This window comes from Myiozetetes cayanensis, unplaced genomic scaffold (genome assembly GCF_022539395.1).
Source record: "Myiozetetes cayanensis isolate MyiCay16 unplaced genomic scaffold, myiCay2020 scf29, whole genome shotgun sequence".
Taxonomy (NCBI): Eukaryota; Metazoa; Chordata; class Aves; order Passeriformes; family Tyrannidae; genus Myiozetetes; species Myiozetetes cayanensis.
In genome coordinates, this window is record NW_026087510.1 from 6,843,321 (window position 1) to 6,863,052 (window position 19,732).

Consider the following 19,732-nt stretch of genomic DNA (forward strand, 5'->3'; position numbering starts at 1 on the left):
AAAACCTTAACTGTCAATGTGTGAGGATGAGCAAGAATTTGAGGTTTATGAAGAATTATTCCATTAAGATGGAACTTTAAACCCTTACCACAACTTGAGCCAACAAGATTTGGGGAAAATGTTAGTAACTTGTAATTCACAATATTTGGTGTATATTTGGGGTTTTAAAATGATAAATCATGTACTTTTTTGAACAACACTGTTAAAATAATAATAAAAATTAATATTTTCTTAATAATTTTTTAGTCCATCTCTAAGTGTTGATACTGGAGACTATAGTGAGATCTCATAAATGTTTTATACCAATATGGAGCTTAAATAAAGTACAATTCTTCTGAAATTAGACTTTTTAGTAATAATTGTGCAATTGTGAAAAGCGTTGTCTTGTTCCTTAGGTTTGCTTTCTGTAGAAGGGAAGCTCTAGCAGGCACTGAGTGCTCTCGGCAGGAACAGTGCTGAGGTGTGACTCCCAAAATACACTGCAAAGTAGAGGTAGATGTTGAAATTATATCAGTTTGAGACTTCTTAATCACAGGCCCAGAATGTAAAAGCAACAATCATGTGAGCACTTTGTACTGATGTTATATACCTTGTTCTGCATGGTGACGTGTCCTTTTGTACTTTCAGGAGGACTGTGAAGTGGAGAATGTTTGGGAGATGGGTGGGTTAGGCATCGTCACCTCGGTACCTATTACTCCCAGGGTGGTGTGTTTTCTCTGTGCCAGCAGTGGACATGTGGAGGTAAAGCATTGCGTTCTGCTGTTGATGACTTAGTTACAGCACTGTGTTGTTACAAAAATAAATAAAAATCATACTGACTGTAATTCAGAAGAAATTAAAATACTACATGTAAATCTGTGCTTGCTAGAATTTGTCCCAAGATACTCAAGTACAAGATATTTAAAATCATTTTAGAAACTTCTTCAGTGCTTACTTTGGAGGTGCATTGAGTGTGAAGAATAGCATATTTGAGAGCACCTATGTCTCTAAATATTGGAATTCACATCTAATGTAATGCAGAATCTTTGCTCTATTTTAACTGGAAGTAGGAAAGGCTACCCAATGGTGTGAAAGGGCTTTAGGCAGCAGTGACATTCCCAGGTGTGTCTGTACCTGCAAAGAGCTGCAAACTGTTACAGAAACGTGACTGGAAAGCTTCTGGTGCTGCCTGAGGAGCTGAACTGACGTGTTAAATGCATTTCCAGATGTAGATAGGTGTCTTCTGAGCATTTTCACACCAGCTGACCTGGGAAAGTGATGCTCTAGGAAAGTCTGGGTTCTGGTGAGTGGTCAGTACTAGGGAAAAGGGGGTTCAGTTCTGGATGTGGACATCAGTGCACTTGAGGTCATGAAGGCCCAGTGGGGCATGGAGCCATCCCCTTCTCAGTCAAGGTGCTCCAGGCAACAATTTCCGTGTTCCCTGTGAGCCTACAGTGTTTGTGCCCTGAGAGTGATTGTGTTTCCAATATGAGCAACCTTGTAGGGGATACAGAGAAATAAGAAGAGCTTTCTAATGGCCACCAAGGCTGAACAGAGGGAGACACTTTTTCATGTCCCTACTTTCTGCACTAAGTGTGTCTTCTGGTGCAGTTGGCTTGTGTTACAGGGAGGGAACAAGACAGGGAGATCCTGAAGAATGCTGTAAGACTTTGTCAATGCTCAGAGCGCTTAGTGCACCAGGCTCCTGGTGGCGGCAAGATGTCCAGTTTGGGTTTATCTGAAATACACACTCAATTTCCCTCCTAAAATATGACAGTAGAAGTGCTTGTTCTGTCAGTTGTAAAGCAGAATTCAAAGTAGTTTGGACCACAGGGGAATTTGTTTGGGAACTCCAAGCAGCTTCTGCCTTGCTAAAACCTGCTTCTCCCCCCCTTGCAGTTTGTGTATTGCCAGGTCTGCTGTGAGCCCTTCCACAAGTTCTGCCTGGAGGAGAGCGAGCGGCCCCAGGAGGACCAGCTGGAGAACTGGTGCTGCCGTCGCTGCAAGTTCTGCCACGTGTGTGGGAGACAGCACCAGGCCACCAAGGTACCCCAAAACTGCTGGGAGACCCAGCAACACCCCCACTGCTCCCAGAGTTCCTCTTGCTCCAGAACTTACAAGGAGAGCTGAGGGGCAGAGTGTACACTGGGGAGGAGGCCTCTCGAGTTGCTCCAGTGCAGTTTCTTTCTCGTGCCCCAAATGGGGGATTCAATAAAAAATTAAAATGTCAAGGATTTTGCATATCTTTGCAGGGTCTCTGTTCCAATGCTTTTCCCCCTTATTCTTGTAGCAATTGCTGGAGTGTAACAAGTGCCGAAACAGCTATCACCCTGAGTGCCTGGGCCCAAACTACCCAACCAAACCCACCAAGAAAAAGAAAGTTTGGGTGAGGTGTTTTAATTTCTTTTTTGGGAAATTAATTTTTATTGAGTGATCATAATGCACCAGAGCTCTGATGCAATTGCTCAGCTTTTCAAGCCGAGGTACCTGTTGCATTGGAAGGTACATTTGGAAACAGATAATGAGGTGGCTGGTTGAGAAGGTGTTCTGAACCAGCAGGATTTTTAGAGATTACACCTCTTTCTAGTTGTAGCAAGTCTTCTGATCACAGCAAGTCTTTTGATCATAGTCCCATAAAGTGGAAGAAGCTCCTTATTAACACACCTATTGATACTGGTATTGAGAGACAATTTGGAATAATGTCCTAATTTGCATCTTTCAAGCTTTTGTTCTAAACAAGTGCCGGTAGTGTATTTTGTACTAGGAGTTTGTAGTTGTTTTCTACTATGATATATAAAGTTTGTAAACTTTTAAAAGAAGACTTTGTATTTTAGATCAGAAGAAATGCCACAACTACATACGCTGTTTTATGTGAGGGAAAGGTGATATTTTGTTCAATACAAATATGAAGGACAAAAAAACTATACTGCAATTTGGTTTAATGTTTTTTCTTGTTCCATTATTACCACTGTACCATAAAAGGAGTGAACTCTGTTCTTTTTGGGGAAAGTTTCAGCATTTGAAACTCCTTGTTCTGTTGGATGAGTTCTCTGTGCTTGTTAAAGAATAAGAACTATGAAATGCATTGTTTACACAGAAAGCACTGCTGGATACAGCACGTAACTCTTGCCAAATGTATTCCTTTTCCAGATATGTACCAAATGTGTTCGCTGCAAGAGCTGTGGATCAACAACACCAGGCAAAGGGTGGGATGCACAGTGGTCCCATGACTTCTCCCTGTGTCATGATTGTGCCAAACTCTTTGCTAAAGGTACATAAAATTGTGACTCTTTACATCAGGAACCTCGTCAGCTGCTCAGTTTTGAATCAGCCAATGTCAGTATGAGTGAGCAGAGGACCAGGAGGACAGCTGAGCTTGGCACAGTCCAGGCAGCAGTGCAGGCTGGTTAAGGTCAAGCCTGAAAGAGCGTGTAGCAGTTCCTGTCAAAGCCAGGATCTTAGAGCATGCAGTGGCTCACCAAAGTCACCACTGCTTTTATTGTCAAAATTTGGGACTTTCAGTGTGTAAACTCTGTGCCGTATAAAGGAATTATTACACACCTGTTAGCCCAAGTTTTCAAATAGCATTTGAGGAAAAGACATTTTAAAGTACTCTGGACTTAAAAGCAACAACATTTCTATTGTGAAGTGGTTGTTCTTTGTGTTAGTTGCTTTACATGATGCCTTTGAACCTCAGAGGAGCATTCTTGGGAAAAATCCAAGGATAGAAAATCTTAACTGTTCCACATAATTTCTTACCTATGTGTCATCTTTGTCCTTTCATTTTGCTCTTGCATATAATATTTTGTTAGTCTTACCACGCCCAAAAAATAGACCCCCAGCCATGGGACTCTAGAGTAGACAGTGGTCTTTCAATGTTATTTTTTGTAGCCTCGTGAAGATGGGACTGTGCTGGCAGCTTACTAGGAAGGGTGTTCAGAGCTGCTTTCTTGACACACCAGGAAGTAACCACCCAGCCTTTAAGATGTGTGTGGCATCCAAACTCCTTATGAAATCTGATCTTGTTTGCAGGAAATTTTTGTCCTCTCTGTGACAAATGCTACGATGATGATGACTATGAGAGTAAGATGATGCAGTGCGGGAAATGCGACCGCTGGGTCCACTCCAAATGTGAAAACCTTTCTGGTAAGGAAATCCTCATCTCATCAGTACTAAAGAACACAGGGCAGTGATTAGATCAAACCAGTCCGGTCTTGAACCTTTCTATTGGAGTGTTACTTTAACACCCTCACTTGTTGTGACCTACCTGAAAAATACCTATAGAGTGGTGACAGGTAAATCAGTGCTAATACTAACGACATCCTGAAAGCACAGGACTTGCCTCAAAGGCAGTGGCACTCGGTTAGCTGCACAAGGGGCTTTTTTATGTGAAAAGTGTTTCAGTTAGGACGTAAGTGCAGGGCAAGGGCTTTTCCCTGTATCCATCCTTCAGTAAAGTACTTCAGATGGTTATCTTATCTTCTTTTGTCTGCAGATGAAATGTATGAGATACTGTCCAACTTGCCTGAGAGTGTTGCGTACACCTGCATTAACTGTACAGACCAGCATCCTGCAGAGTGGCGTCTGGCACTGGAAAAGGAGCTGCAGGTTTCCTTGAAGCAGGTTTTAACAGCCCTACTGAATTCCAGAACTACCAGCCACCTGCTGAGGTATCGACAGGTAAGCTGGAGCTTCTGTCTTCTTAGTGTTACTCCAGCTTGTAGTATGCTGACATGCAGTTGAGCTGTGGTATTACTGTGCCTCTTACCGCAGAAGTGTCTGCATCATGTTTGGAACAAAATATGCTGTGATTTATTTATATTTTTTCTTTCTTTTGTTCATTCCTATGGAAGCAAAGAAGTGGGTATCTATGATACAACTTGTGACGCTAAAAAATATAAGGGTAAAGTTCTTCAAGGAATGGGAGGGTTTAGCTCTGTGAGGGTAAAGGTACTTTTCTGACAGAAGAGGATCTTAGTCTTGAACTATGCATTCAGAAATTAGACTTCTGAGCAATGGGTTTGATTCTTATAGATGTTGGCTCTTCCCTGCTGTGCACCTTACAGGTCATGGCAGGAAACTGCTTAAGAGCTTTTCATTGTTCCTACATTTTGGACAGAAATTCAGAACTCGGGTCTCCTTTCATTCACATTAGTGAGGATCTCTGGGCCAATAAATGTGCTTGGGAGTGTCTCGTGAGGAGCAACTACATTTCAGTAGCCAACATCCCTCTGTCTCATTGCTGGTGTTCACAGGCAGCAAAACCACCTGATTTAAATCCTGAAACAGAAGAGAGCATCCCATCCAGAAGCTCTCCTGAGGGTCCCGATCCTCCTGTCCTAACAGAAGTCAGTAAACAGGAGGATCAGCAACCTCTGGATCTGGAAGGAGTGAAAAGAAAAATGGATCAAGGAAGTTACACATCTGTGGTATGTCAAAATTTTCATGTTCCACTCTGTTATGCTATAGAATCTGTGAATTGCTTTATGACCTGTGTTGTTTATAACTGAGCAGGCTTAAGCCTTCTCTTCAGGAACAAGGAAGCAGGTTATCATGCTGCTAAAAAGAATTCTGGCTGGCACTGGTGTTAGTGTTGGCCCAGAGACAAGTAATTGATGCTGTTGTAGGGCTCTTTGTAATCAACAGTGACACTTGGTTAGACCCTATTTGTTCTTAGTCAGACATATATGTAGATGGAAACAGGACAGGTCATCCTTCCTGTGGAAATTGTGACTGAAGGCCTGACCCAATAGCTCTGCTGCTGTCAGTTAACTGAAAAGGAAGGATTCATGGGTGAATGGGTGACCTATTCAAGGGTCAGTTACAGGAAAAGCTGGTGTTGAACAAATCAGTTCTCATTGCAGAGACCAGCTTTTTACTTTTTTTTTCCCCTACAGAATCTGTAATCTTTGAGGAACACTGCATGTTGCAAAGTGCTTGACAAATGTTGATTTTGCCAGATTTTGACCAAATCCTTCTGAGGTAGCTAGTTTAGTGGACATAAAACCGGTCAGAAGTCAGCTCTGTGTAGAAGGAAAAAGCAAACAGTTGTGGGTGTAGCAGCTCTGCCAACAATTTGCAAATGTAGAGGGCTGCTTGATTCTTCACAGCCAAATTCTCTTTCTGCTTTTAAGTCGTGCTCTTGTCCAATCTGATAGTCATCTAGATGCTCACTTGATGCCTTAAAAGATTAGTTGGTGGCGTAACTGTGCAAAAGACAATCCTGTTAATGTGAAGTTTTGCGGGTTTCTTACAGTTGGATTTTAGTGATGACATTGTGAAGATAATTCAAGCAGCCATCAATTCCGATGGTGGGCAGCCGGAGGTTAAGAAAGCCAACAGCATGGTCAAGTCCTTCTTTATTCGGGTGAGATGGGCTACAGTTATTTTGAAATCTACTTGGTATCCTACCACTGCTTTTTACTGTCAGAGTCCAAAGGGCCATCACACTGGCCCTTGCTTGGGTCTTTCCAGGAATAAAATAATACGTTGTCAGAGTTGTTGATATTAATGAAATATTACTAGTTGTGCATTTACAGTAGATCTTTGAGATTTTTTGGTTATGTTGTCTAACTTTTCTAATGGGTTTTTGTTTTCCTTTAGCAAATGGAGCGTGTTTTTCCATGGTTCAGTGTAAAAAAGTCCAGATTTTGGGAGCCAAATAAAGTAACAAGCAAGTAAGTAATTGTTCTGTATCCGACTGTGACACCCTGCTGTTTACCAGCTGTCCAAGCAAAATGTATTGAGAGAACCTGTTTGTGGGGTTGGGATTTCTGTTTTTCTTTTTTTTTTTTCTAGGAAGTTACATAGTAATCTCATTCCCAGGTTTTATACACACTTCCTTGTTCTAAAGAAGAGTAACCAAAAACACTATTTAGAACTAGGTATTACTGTGTATTGGCTTGTCAGTCCTGTCCTTCCTTCTCTTTCTCCTCACATCCTGTTTGGGGTGGCTCTCCTGCACCTGTTACCCTCCAAAGAAACAGACACATCACAAACCTTAAAATGTGAGTGGTCACAACCTTTGTGGGCACCATGTGTGGGCTGTAGGTAATTAAATGAGTTGTTACAGGGAGGGGATGTCAGGTAGGCCCTGGTAGCCGGGGCACAAGGTCCTCTTGTGCAGCCAGCTGTGACACTGATTCCTTGCTCCATCTCAGCAGTGGTATGTTGCCAAACGCAGTGCTGCCCCCGTCGCTCGACCATAATTATGCTCAGTGGCAGGAGCGTGAAGAGAACAACCGCACTGAACAGCCCCCTCTGATGAAGAAAATCATTCCAGCGCCAAAACCCAAAGGACCTGGAGATCCAGATTCACCAACTCCTCTACATCCTCCTACACCTCCCATCTCTGGTAAGAAAACCAATGGCAGCACTGCCAATCCCAAACCCAAAGCACTTTGATCCAAACCTCCTCATAGTAAAGGGAGGGCAGTATTAGTTTTAAATGCAACTGTCTTGGAGACCTCTGTGACCTGAAATCATTCAGAGGCTGTTACATACAAGGTGTTTCTGAGCTAAGCTTGGACCCAGGAATACTTTTGACCCCAAATGAGGGCTGTGTGGAGGCTGATATGTGCTTTACTTTCTGAGCTGGCTATTGAAAACTCTTTTATCCTGTTCACTTACTGACAATCTCTCCAGGTGAATTTTTGTCTTCCTAAATTTCAGAATAAACACTCTTCTCTCTTTTAACTCAAAGGCTCTGACAGAAGCAGAGAGGATAGTCCTGAACTGAACCCACCTCCGGATGTAGAAGACAACAGGCAGTGCGCGTTGTGCCTGAAATACGGTGACGACAGTGCTAATGTGAGTATATGCCACATACCCATTTCCATAGGAGCCCATTGAAGCAGCACTGTAGATTGGGTACTGTGGATAGGTGGGGTGGGTTTTATGCATGGTTGTGTCTGGCAGAAATTTGAAAAGAACGTTTCCTTCTATTCTTTAGGATGCCGGGCGTCTTCTCTATATCGGCCAAAACGAATGGACACATGTGAACTGTGCTTTGTGGTCAGCAGAAGTGTTCGAAGATGATGATGGTTCTCTGAAAAATGTGCACATGGCTGTGATCCGGGGAAAGCAGCTGGTGGGTACAAGCAAAGAACATTTTGTTAAACTTCACACTGATTTAGAATCACAGAACTAAGACAGGAGCCCAGCTAAAAGATGCCTTGAGTGTGTTTGTTCTGCTCTGTCCTTTCTTGCAGTATTTTTTTAACACTATAACACAACTGAATGAAGGTATTTGAAAAGTTGTTTTATCATTGCTCAGTTCAGAAATATTGTGGAGATAAAGTGAAGCTTGCAAATGTGAGAGTTGGATATGGAGCTCAAGCAGGAAGGTCTGAGGCCTGGAGGAACCAGTCCACAAATGCAAAAGTTCTTCTTTGTGAGGGTTCCTTCTTCCTCTCACCTCCTCCTCCATGTCTCGCTTTTGCGTGTGAGTCACTGTGGTGAAATGGAACGACAATGAAGTCTAAACTTCTGTCTGTACCAAAAAAAACCAACTGACAACAGTAATGGTGGTCTTGTTTCAGAAGAGATTAAATTTTAACTTTTTTTTTTTTTTTCTTTTGCAGAGATGTGAGTTCTGCCAGAAGTCAGGCGCCACAGTAGGCTGCTGCCTCACTTCCTGTACCAGTAACTATCATTTCATGTGCTCACGAGCCAAGAACTGTGTCTTTCTGGATGATAAGAAAGTTTACTGCCAGAGGCATCGTGACTTGATCAAAGGAGAGGTGAGATTCTTCTGTCCTGGTCTGCCTTGCACTCTGAAGGTGGGATTATCCTGTAACTATTAGCACTTTTTAGAAGTTCATGTTGAGGGTGTTCCTCACTAAGGAGGGCTGGACAGCAGTACTCTTAGAAAGATGTCAGCGGTACAACTGGCCTGAGGCAGTTTGGCAAGTGGTGCTGTGTGGCAGTTCAAAAACTGAAAGACCAAACTGAGGATTGAGTAGGACAGGCTGCATAGCATACATGTGGTGGTTTCTTTAACAAGTAGTTTTGTGTTTCTTGTTCCAGGTGGTTCCGGAGAATGGATTTGAAGTTCTTAGGAGAGTTTTTGTGGACTTTGAAGGGATCAGTTTGAGAAGAAAATTTCTTAGTGGCTTGGAACCAGAGAACATCCACATGATGATTGGTATGATCTAGTCTCTGGATACTTGATCCACCTTTGGTGCTGGAATGTGGTTCACAGAACTGGTCTGTTCCTCTCTCTGCTCAGGTTCAATGACAATAGACTGTTTAGGAATTCTGAATGACCTCTCGGACTGTGAAGATAAGTTGTTTCCCATCGGCTATCAGTGAGTATAAGCTGTTTCATGATTTGATGTCTTTCAGTATATTTCATGCCAAACCAGAACTGAAATAACATGGGAAAATTGACTGTAGGTTTTCTACACTGTTGAGGAATCTCTGATTAAACTGGGTGTGCTTCATGTTGTGCCAGGAGGCCTTTGGCCCACACAGTCTTGAGAAACTGAAAATTTGAAACAGGAAAGAGGTTTATTCAACTGTTGAGTAAACTGCTTTATGTTTGAATTATCTTCCAGGTGCTCCAGGGTGTACTGGAGCACAACAGATGCCAGGAAGCGCTGCGTGTATACCTGCAAGATCATGGAGTGCCGACCTCCAGTCATAGAACCTGACATTAACAGCACCGTAGAGCACGATGATAACAGAACAATTGCCCATAGCCCAGTTTCCCTTACAGGTAATCTTTTAAGGACTTATAGAAGTATATTCTCTGTATGGTTTTGCCACAGTGCATCTCTTAAACAGATTTGGACTAAAATCCACTTCAGGCTTCCAAATTATGTTACAGCATCTTAAGACTTTAAGGTTCTGAGTGTACTGCTGACTTTGAAAACTTGAGCCAAACGAACACTGCTACAGGAAGGGTTTCTAGTCTACGACTTATAGAATTTTCTAGTGATCTAAAATTTCAAACTGTACTTGAAGTGTCAGTGTTGGTCTGTAACATGGGGGTTCAATACCATGTTGAATAGCCATATTGTGTGGCTTAAGTATTTCCAAATTGTTTCCATGTATCCAAGGGTAAAGCAGTGAAAGATTTTTAAAACATTTATAGTCGTCATTGTCAGCATAGAATCCTAAACTCTATAAATACTTAGTGGAATTTGTTGTGTAAGCTGAGCATTAATGTATTGCTACAAGTATTTGAAAATGTTCTTATGAGAAGAAACCAGATATTATCTGATGGCAAATCTTTGACTTTGTGTTCATTTAGCAAACACCCTGATTCTCAAAATGGAAACCAATAGCAGTATATACTTTATCAGGTCATAGCTTTTAGAGTTCAGTGATGGCTTATACTGTTGTTTCTCTTTTGTATAAAACAGACACTCTACCGAAAGACAGCCAAAATACACCTGAAATTGTAAACCCACCATCACCAGATCGTCCCTTGCATTCTCAGACCTCTAGTTCCTGTTACTATCCAGTGGTCTCAAAGGGCCCCAGGATCAGAGCACCAAGTTATCCATCCACACAGAGGTCTCCTGGCTCTAGGCCGTTGCCCTCTGCAGGTATTTCTAGTGCTGTTGACTTTGAGGTTTGGTTTGGAAATATTTTTGTTTAGTTCATGCCTTATTTTTGGCTTCTTTCAGAATGGGGTGTTAAGTTACTGTTTCTAGAGAAAGGAGTGAAATGGCAATAGGCTTGGGGAGGGGAAAGTTCTGGCAATGCGCAGTAGAGATGGCTTGTTGAGAAATGTACAACTGACACAAACATTCCCGTGGGATAAAGAAGGCAACAGTTGGGCAATATGGTAGTAGTGATCCAGAAGAACTGTGATAAAAGTTAGGGACTTAACATTTCAGTCAGTATTTTTCTAGAGAGAGTAAGAAATCTGGTATTGTAATTCAGTTGCTATTTCTGTATGAGTGAGTCATGTTTTGTTTCAAACTGATGTTGAAAATCCACATCTAAAGTTGAGATACCAAACCCTGAGATGCAAACTTGTCAGCCTCACGTGGTGAATCCTGGTTGACGATATCAGGTTTTTAACACCTATTTTAAGTATCATATGATGTTGGTGGCATTTGGCTGAAAGGTTTCATTAGGGTTTAATTTCTTGTGTTTTATATGAAGAAATAGGGTGTGCATTGATTGTGAAGGTTTCAGGCCGTCTGACAATCTTTCTCGCCTTCTTTTCTCAGGAAGTCCTACCCCAGTGACCCATGAGATAGTGACAGTAGGAGATCCTTTGCTGTCCTCAGGACTTAAGAGCATTGGTTCTCGGAGACACAGCACCTCTTCTTTGTCACAGCAGCAATCAAAACTCCGACTGATTTCTCCTGCACGAGCTGGGAACACTTACTCCAGGCATGGTGTGTCTTCAGTTTCCAGCATGGGGGCCTCTTCAGAACATGAACTGACCATCAAAAATACCGACCGCTTTGTGGGGTCGGTGAACACGGGTCCTCCAAGTGCTCCAGTTCAAAGTTGCCCTACCAGTTCAGGCTCGCAGAAAACAGCACCTACAACTGGAAGTAAAACTTACCAGCTGGATTCGTCTCCATCTATGGAAGGGAAACATTCCAGCAGTTCAGATTTGATAGCCAAAGGTGCACCTTCTAAGGGAGAAAAAATCAAAGCGGTGACCTCGAAAGACCCAGATTATTCAGCTCATACTTTTGCCTCTGGAGGAAGCTCCAAAGTGTCCACTCAGTCAACCAGTTCATCAGGCGCAGAAGTGAATGTTAAAATAGGAACCTTTCAAGAGTGTTCAGGATCATTTTCTTCCAAAGAAGCAATAGCCTTTCCACCTTTGCATCAGAGAGGCCCAAGGAAAGACAGAGATCAGCATGTGGAACCTGTACAACCAGAGAAAACAACTGTGGTTGATGAGATGGATGCAAAGACCTTGAAGTCCACTGGAGTAAACAGCAGATCTCCTGGAGCAAATGAGCAAGTAGTTTCTGCCCCCAGAGAGAGGCGTCAGAAGGGCAAAAAGTTAATGAAAGACAGTTTTAAAGAGAAACATTCCCTGAAATCTCTTACAGAGTCAGGTCAAGCAGTAGGCAGTGATGAAGGAAACCTGAAACCAGAATTTGGCCATCAGAGCTTGGCAACTGAACAAATTGGCCAGAGGTTATGTAATAATATTCCTGCTGAAAAAGCTGGTGAGAAGTCTCCACCTTCACAAGGGCCATCTAAAGCGTCATCAGTACAGGTTGAAGCAGCCCCTAAGGAATCGCAGGCACCCAGAAAACGCACCGTTAAAGTCACTCTGACTCCTCTCAAGATGGAAAGTGAAAACCAGTCTAAAAATGCACAGCAGGAAAGTGATGCCGAAACTCAGTCTGCCGGGGTAGACCTGGCTGCTCTGGCTGAGCCCTCTTCAGCTTCAGAAAGCCCAGAAGAGAACCCTGTAGTTCAGGGAAGTCCAAATGAAGCACCAGCACAGGAATCTCAAAATAACACATATGAAAATTTGCCCATTCAAGATAACAACTTGATGCTCCAGGATGGTGCTAAACCTCAAGAAGAAGGCTCATACAAGCGGAGGTATCCACGAAGAAGTGCTCGGGCCAGATCCAATATGTTCTTTGGACTGACTCCTCTGTATGGTGTGAGGTCCTATGGAGAGGAAGACATTCCCTTCTACAGTAACTCAACTGGCAAGAAGCGAGGGAAGCGGTCTGCAGAAGGACAAGTGGATGGCGCAGATGACTTGAGCACATCAGATGAAGATGACTTATACTACTATAATTTCACAAGGACGGTGGTTTCCTCGAACACGGAGGAGAGGATTGCATCCCATAGCTTATTCAGGGAGGAGGACCAGTGTGATCTTCCAAAAATCTCACAGCTAGATGGTGTGGATGATGGAACTGAAAGTGATACAAGTGTCACAGCAACAACCAGAAAAGTCAGCCAGGTAACTAAAAGGAGTGGCAAAGAAAATGGGACAGAGAACTTAAAGATGGATAGAACTGAAGAAGCTGGAGAGAAAGTACAAGTCACCAAGAGCTCCACTGTCCACAAAACTGACCCCAAGATTGATAACTGCCACCCTGTGAGCAGGGTTAAAGCACAGGGTCAGGACTCACTGGAAGTGCAGCTGAGCTCATTGGAAACAGGCCGCAGGACTCACACAAGCACACCCTCTGACAAGAACTTACTGGACACTTTCAACACAGAACTTCTGAAATCCGACTCTGACAATAACAACAGCGATGACTGTGGGAACATCCTCCCTTCTGACATCATGGACTTTGTACTGAAGAACACACCTTCTATGCAGGCACTGGGAGAAAGTCCAGAGTCGTCATCATCTGAACTCCTGACGCTTGGAGAAGGTTTAGGTCTCGACAGCAACCGTGGCAAGGATATGGGTTTGTTTGAGGTGTTCTCCCAGCAGCTACCCACTGCCGAGCCTGTGGACAGCAGCGTCTCTTCCTCCATATCAGCAGAGGAGCAGTTTGAATTGCCACTGGAGCTTCCTTCCGATCTCTCTGTTCTGACCACTCGCAGCCCTACGGTGCCCAGCCAAAATCACAACAGGCTTGCTGTCATCTCGGAGTCTTCACTTTCCTCTTCGGGAGACAGGTCAATGCTTGCCTTGCCTTCCACAGAGTCTGGGGAAAAGAGAGTGACAGTTACAGAAAAATCTGCCACAGGGGAAGGCGATACAGCTCTCCTGAGTCCAGGGGTAGACCCAAGCCCCGAAGGACACATGACTCCCGATCATTTCATCCAGGGTCACATAGATGCAGAGCATATAGCCAGCCCACCCTGTGGCCCCGTCGAACAAGGGCATGGCAGCAACCAGGATTTAACAAGAAACAGTGGGACTCCAGGTATCCAGGTGCCAGTATCACCCACTGTTCCCCTCCAGAGCCAGAAGTACGTGCCAAACTCCACAGACAGTCCTGGCCCCTCACAGATCTCCAACGCTGCAGTGCAGACAACACCACCCCACCTCAAACCACCCGCAGAAAAACTTCTGGTAGTCAATCAAAACATGCAGCCCCTGTATGTCCTCCAAACTCTTCCCAACGGTGTCACCCAAAAGATACAGTTGACACCTTCTGTTAGTTCTGCACAGAGCGTGATGGAGAGCAACGCTTCGGTGCTGGGGCCCATGGGGAGCGGGCTCACACTGACCACAGGATTAAATCCAAGCTTGCCTTCATCTCAGTCGTTATTCCCTCCCACAAGCAAGGGTCTGCTGCCAATGTCCCATCACCAGCATATACATCCCTTCTCCACAGCTGCTCAGACTGGCTTCCCACCCAACATCAGCAGTCCTTCACCAGGTCTTCTGATTGGGGTGCAGCCACCTCCCGATCCTCAGCTCTTAGTGTCTGAAGCTAGTCAGAGGACAGACCTTGGTACCACTGTTTCTACACCAGCTGCTGCCCTAGGCAAGAAACGGCCCATATCTCGTCTGCAGTCACGGAAGAACAAGAAGCTGGCTCCCTCTGGAACCGCTTCTGCTATAGCTCCTCCTGACATGGTCTCCAACATGACCTTAATTAATTTTGCTCCTTCCCAAATTTCTAACCACCCATTGGATTTGGGAACCATTGCGAATTCAACATCCCAAAGAACTGTCCCCAATATTATCAAAAGGTCTAAGTCTGGAGTCATGTATTTTGAACAAACATCTTTGCTCCCACAAGGTGGGACCACTACTGCAGTCAGCACGTCTCCCAGCGTTATTGGTCCAGATGCCAGTCACCTTCCAGCAGGGCCTGTATCAGGCCTAACATCGAGTTCCTCAGTGCTGAACGTTGTATCCATGCAGGCCACAGCAGCCCCTACTACTGGTGGGTCAGTTCCTGGTCATGTTTTGGGACAAAGTTCTGTAACATTAACAAGCCCTGGATTATTAGGGGACCTTGGTTCGATAAGCAACCTCCTGATCAAAGCTAGGCAGCAAAGCCTTGGTCTTCAGGAGCAGCACATGACTTTACCGCCAAGTTCTGGAATGTTTTCACAACTGGGAGCATCTCAGACTCCATCTACAGCAGCCATGACAGCTGCATCAAGCATTTGTGTTCTGCCTTCAGCACAGACAATGGGCATGACAGTTGCTCCATCATCTGCTGACCCAGAAGGCTCGTACCAGCTCCAGCACATGACACAGCTCTTAGCCAGCAAAACTGGGGTCGCTTCCTCCCAGCTGGACCTTAGCACGGCTTCGGCAACAACGCAGTTGTCGAGCTTTCCGCAGCTGGTTGATGCTCCAAACAACACTGGACTCGAACAAGGGAAGGCTTCCTCATCAGTGATGCATGCCAGCTCAGCATCTCCAGGAGGCTCCCCATCACCTGGCCAGCAGTCTGCAAGTAGCTCCCTGCTGGGTCCCACAAAAGTGAAGCCAAAAATCAAACGCATCCAGCCACTGTTAGACAAAGGGAATGGAAAGAAGCACAAAACTTCTCACGTATGGGCCGGTTCGCCTGAAGTTCACGCTCCCGACAGAGGGGCCACTGCTGTACCCCAGGTCCCGGTTACAGGGTAAGAGGATTAGTGTTTGGTTTTGCTCATCCTTGAAGTTTTTTAACAGCATGACAAAGAGTCTCACACTAGTTTCTCCAGCAAATTCTGCAAGTCAAGGCAAACAGTGAAGTGCAAGCTTTGATTCTGATGTGGTGCTGGAAGTGTGATCTGGTTCCTCATACCATAGGAGCAACTGTTACTAGTTGTGTAGTTCTGCAGAACTGGTGGACCTGTTCCTGCTTTCCCATCTTGTTTAGAGCACACATGGCTTGGCAGGTATTTTGAATGTTCCCAAATCTTTTTCTTCCAGGACTCCTGCTGTGAAGGCAGATGCACAGGATGCAGCAAGCATAGATCAACCATCGCAGAAGCCATGTGGGCAGTCTGCAGGGTAAGGGATGAACAGACCTTTCCATGGGATTCTGCTCACTTGAGCTGAAGGACATTTGTACAGAGAATGCCGGAAGTCTGGCTTTCCTAGTTGAAATGTCTGAGGAGCTTTCAGTGGGGAGCACACTGTCACATTTAGTTGCAATATGGAACCATTTTGCATTCAGCTGCGTGTAGCTCTGGGAAGCTCAGTGCCTGCTGAGGAGACACTCACGCAATGGTGCCTGATCATGTGTTAGCACACACCTTATTCTTGAGTGGGGGTGACACAGAGCAGATCACAGGCAGTGTGAAATTAGGCTGCTGCCCACAGACCAACAGAGGCTGCAAACAGAAATGCTACTGAGTAGAATCTTTTTGTTTGTTCATTTCCAACTGAACTGGTGTCAGAATATTCAATCTCAAAGAAGGTTCTTTCTGTCTAGTTCTCAAGATTTCACAGACTACTGCTCAGGGTTGGTGAGGAAATGAGGCTGGTTGTTAACTGTTTTTCTCCATATTCTTTTCCTTCCCTCCCAAGGCAAATGGCAGTGCTCCCAGAATCTCAATCAACACAGAACTCAGTAAATGAGCAAGAAAATGCAGGTACATCACTTCTTCAAAAACAACGAGTCTTAGGGTTCTCCAGGAAAGTGGTGTTTGAAATCTTGATTTTTGTGTGTCTTGTTCTCTCAAGAAAAGGCTCAGAGATATAACTCGTATTATTCTTGCTCTGAAGGGCAGAAAGGTTTGTTTGCTATTAATAGATCTTGGACAAATAGTTTTGTCTCTATTTTTAGTTTGTGAGAATTTCAGCACTTGAGATTTCACACTCTTATTTCAACACTAGAATATTTTCTTGGCTGGATTTGCTGGTAAAAAGGCAAGTCAGTAAGGCATTTTCAGTTGTGGAACAACAGGTGGAAAAAGCATCATTCTTCCCAGTTCCCATCTTCACGCAGGCTCCTGTCTTTTCTAGGCTCAAAAGCTCTCGAGGAAGAAGAGAGCACTTTCAGCTCCCCTCTTATGTATTGGCTTCAGCAAGAACAAAAGAGGAAAGAGTGTCTTGGTGAGAAGAAACCAAAAAAAGGTTTGGTTTTTGAGATCTCTAGTGATGATGGTTTTCAGATCTGCGCAGAAAGCATTGAAGGTGAGAACCATGCAGTGTTGTACTGATTTTAGCTGTCATTACTAGAACTAAAACTGTGACTTCTGAGGGCCTCCTACTTGCTTTTTTATAGATTAAAAAAAACCAGAAGTCTCTTAGTTTACAGCCCTAGAACAAACTTTGTTCCTGACCATGTCTGGATTCTATTTATTTTCTTTTTTTTCAATAGGATATATTTAGTGAAATATATATTGCTGTCTCATTTTGTTTTATGAATTGACCAATGGTATTCAACCTTAGTTTGTCAAGAAATAGGCAGTGTGGATCACACAATGGAGTATTGGGTATCCAGACTTTTCCTCCAGACTAATTGCAGTATACCCTGCTTTCCCTTTATGCCAAAGTGAATTTTGGAGAGGATGGAAGCAATTAAGATCCAAGAATCTTAATTCATGGTCTGTGGAAAGTTAAAAACTTCATATTCTCCAATTAGTTTATTTAAATATGAGCACCCTAGTGCTTGAATATTCAGTCACTGTTTGTCATCTGTTTGTATGCTGCAGATGCATGGAAGTCACTGACTGACAAGGTCCAGGAAGCCCGTTCAAATGCCCGCCTGAAGCAGCTGTCCTTTGCAGGTAACACCCTGCCCAGACAAAGAGATCTCTCCATGAACATCTTGGAGTCTTAAGAGTTTTCAATTCAGCTGCTACCTGATTTATGGAGGGTAATTTCTTCCCAGTGGAAGGATTGGAAACTCTAACACGGAAGGCAGTAACTAATACTGTGCTGCTGTGACAGCTGTGTAGTGCCCCTGCTGTCTGTGACAAGCTGCTGTATCTTTCTGCTCCAAGTCTGCACTGACAGTGTTTGTTGTGCTCTTATTCCAGGTGTGAATGGTTTGAGGATGCTGGGGATTATCCATGATACTGTTGTGTTCCTGATTGAGCAACTGTACGGAGCGAAGCACTGCCACAACTACAAGTTCAGATTTCACAAGCCAGAGGAGGCCAATGAACCTCCTCTGAACCCACATGGCTCTGCTCGGGCTGAAGTCCACCTGAGGTAAGTGTGAGTTTTGTTCATGTTGGAGTTAACACCCATTGGCTCAATAACTACTGCCATGGCAGGGCAGGAGCAACAAACCTCCACAACTCTAAAGCTCTTGGTTAAATGTTACCAACTGGCACATAAAAATCAACTATTTGGCATCTTTGCAGTCTGCACGTTTTCCTGTGCCACTCTGTGGCCTGTTGCTTGGTTTAACAATGCTTTCCTGACTGAGGCTGTTATTGGGGGTTCTCAGAACCTGCTGTGCCTTACCCTGACGCACAGGGGCTTTAAGAGAGGACAGAGTGGGGAAGGTGTGAGACAGCAAACATGTCAGACTGTTGTGGCAACCACATGTTTTTCAGTCAGTGTAACGAACTCCCTTTGGTTTCTTTAAATTGCAGGAAATCTGCATTTGATATGTTTAATTTCTTGGCTTCTAAACACCGACAGCCACCAGAATACAACCCAAATGATGAGGAAGAGGAAGAAGTGCAGCTGAAATCGGCCCGGTATGCAGCAGGGTTTGAAGGTTCAAAGGGGAAAATAATGTTGTGGTGTTAAAAATGAGCAGATGGGGCTTAATTATGCATTGTGCCCTTTGATGGGTGTTGAAACCTTGAAAGCTGCCAAGAACTACCAGACATAGAGGTGACTCTTTCAATAGCAGGAGAGGTGGCAGCTGAAGGTAACCATCAGACCACTCTGCCTTTGAATGTTTCTTTTCCTTGTAAAACAACACGATGGGAATTCGGGGAGGAAATTATCTTTTACATATATTTGAAAACACTGCATTGATTTTGATTGTGTTCTCTATGGGCTACGGTGTCACAGTGTCTGAATTAATCCATCTTGGAAAGTGCCTCAGATAATGTGTGGTTGTCACTTAGCAGCACCTCTTTGTTCTAGGAGGGCGACCAGTATGGATCTGCCAATGCCCATGCGCTTCCGGCACTTGAAGAAGACCTCCAAGGAGGCAGTTGGTGTCTACAGGTACAGTTTTGCTTTGGTACTGCTGCCTCTGGGATAGGAGACAGTGGAAATTGACAACTTTCTGCAAAGCCACACTGCAAAATGCAGGGGGGAAAGCCAACTTGGGCTTTTTGCCTCCTTCTCCCTGCCCAAGTTATGTATTTTAAAAGTAATCCTCAGGACAAACCACTTGCTCCATGCTGTCTTACTTCGGCAATAGCTGAGCTGTGTGCTCAGATGTGGGCAGAGAGACCTGGTGTTGTTCTTGTTAGTGTTCTGTTGGAGAAGGGTAATGATAAAACAGTGGTCCTTGTCATGAATAACCCATTTTCTGCAGCCTTTGCAATCTAATGTTCCTCAGCTTCACTTGTCTTGTTTGAAATATTCACTTTTCTTGTTGCATTTTAGGTCTCCCATTCATGGCCGGGGTCTGTTCTGCAAAAGGAACATCGATGCAGGTGAGATGGTGATCGAATATTCAGGCAATGTCATTCGCTCCATCCTCACTGACAAACGAGAGAAATACTACGACAGTAAGGTGAGTTTTGGGCTTTTGTAGACGTTCTTAAAGAATTTGGGAGAACTAGAAAGTGGCTGTGAAGGTAGGACAGGCCTATATGAAAACTGTTTGGAACATCACAAATTGGGTTTACAGACTACCTGGGATATTTCCATTCTTGCTAGAGCTTTAGAGGCACTTCTGATTCTCTCCTGTGGGCTGAGTGGGGTCTTGGACCCGTCTCAGTGAGTGTGGGAATACAATGATTCAGGTGG

The 19,732-nt window shown here is 44.1% G+C and overlaps 1 protein-coding gene across 2 annotated transcripts in view; it reads left to right on the forward strand.

The window, feature by feature from the left end:
- Nucleotides 1–19,732, forward strand: part of KMT2A (lysine methyltransferase 2A) — a 41,025-nt gene that overhangs the window by 16,936 nt on the left and 4,357 nt on the right. Inside the window, exons 10-35 of one of the 2 annotated variants that reach the window (XM_050323254.1) lie at nt 628–741; nt 1,879–2,025; nt 2,270–2,365; nt 3,130–3,250; nt 4,012–4,125; nt 4,475–4,659; nt 5,235–5,408; nt 6,236–6,346; nt 6,583–6,656; nt 7,140–7,333; nt 7,682–7,788; nt 7,931–8,068; nt 8,562–8,720; nt 9,007–9,124; nt 9,209–9,287; nt 9,537–9,697; nt 10,347–10,532; nt 11,166–15,477; nt 15,770–15,850; nt 16,370–16,434; nt 16,808–16,978; nt 17,500–17,574; nt 17,827–18,001; nt 18,391–18,498; nt 18,896–18,979; nt 19,367–19,496. In XM_050323254.1, the coding sequence (XP_050179211.1) occupies nt 628–741; nt 1,879–2,025; nt 2,270–2,365; nt 3,130–3,250; nt 4,012–4,125; nt 4,475–4,659; nt 5,235–5,408; nt 6,236–6,346; nt 6,583–6,656; nt 7,140–7,333; nt 7,682–7,788; nt 7,931–8,068; nt 8,562–8,720; nt 9,007–9,124; nt 9,209–9,287; nt 9,537–9,697; nt 10,347–10,532; nt 11,166–15,477; nt 15,770–15,850; nt 16,370–16,434; nt 16,808–16,978; nt 17,500–17,574; nt 17,827–18,001; nt 18,391–18,498; nt 18,896–18,979; nt 19,367–19,496 (7,479 nt within the window). The remainder of the gene's footprint in view (nt 1–627; nt 742–1,878; nt 2,026–2,269; nt 2,366–3,129; nt 3,251–4,011; nt 4,126–4,474; nt 4,660–5,234; nt 5,409–6,235; nt 6,347–6,582; nt 6,657–7,139; nt 7,334–7,681; nt 7,789–7,930; nt 8,069–8,561; nt 8,721–9,006; nt 9,125–9,208; nt 9,288–9,536; nt 9,698–10,346; nt 10,533–11,165; nt 15,478–15,769; nt 15,851–16,369; nt 16,435–16,807; nt 16,979–17,499; nt 17,575–17,826; nt 18,002–18,390; nt 18,499–18,895; nt 18,980–19,366; nt 19,497–19,732) is intronic. The other variant, XM_050323255.1, reaches the window with a different exon arrangement.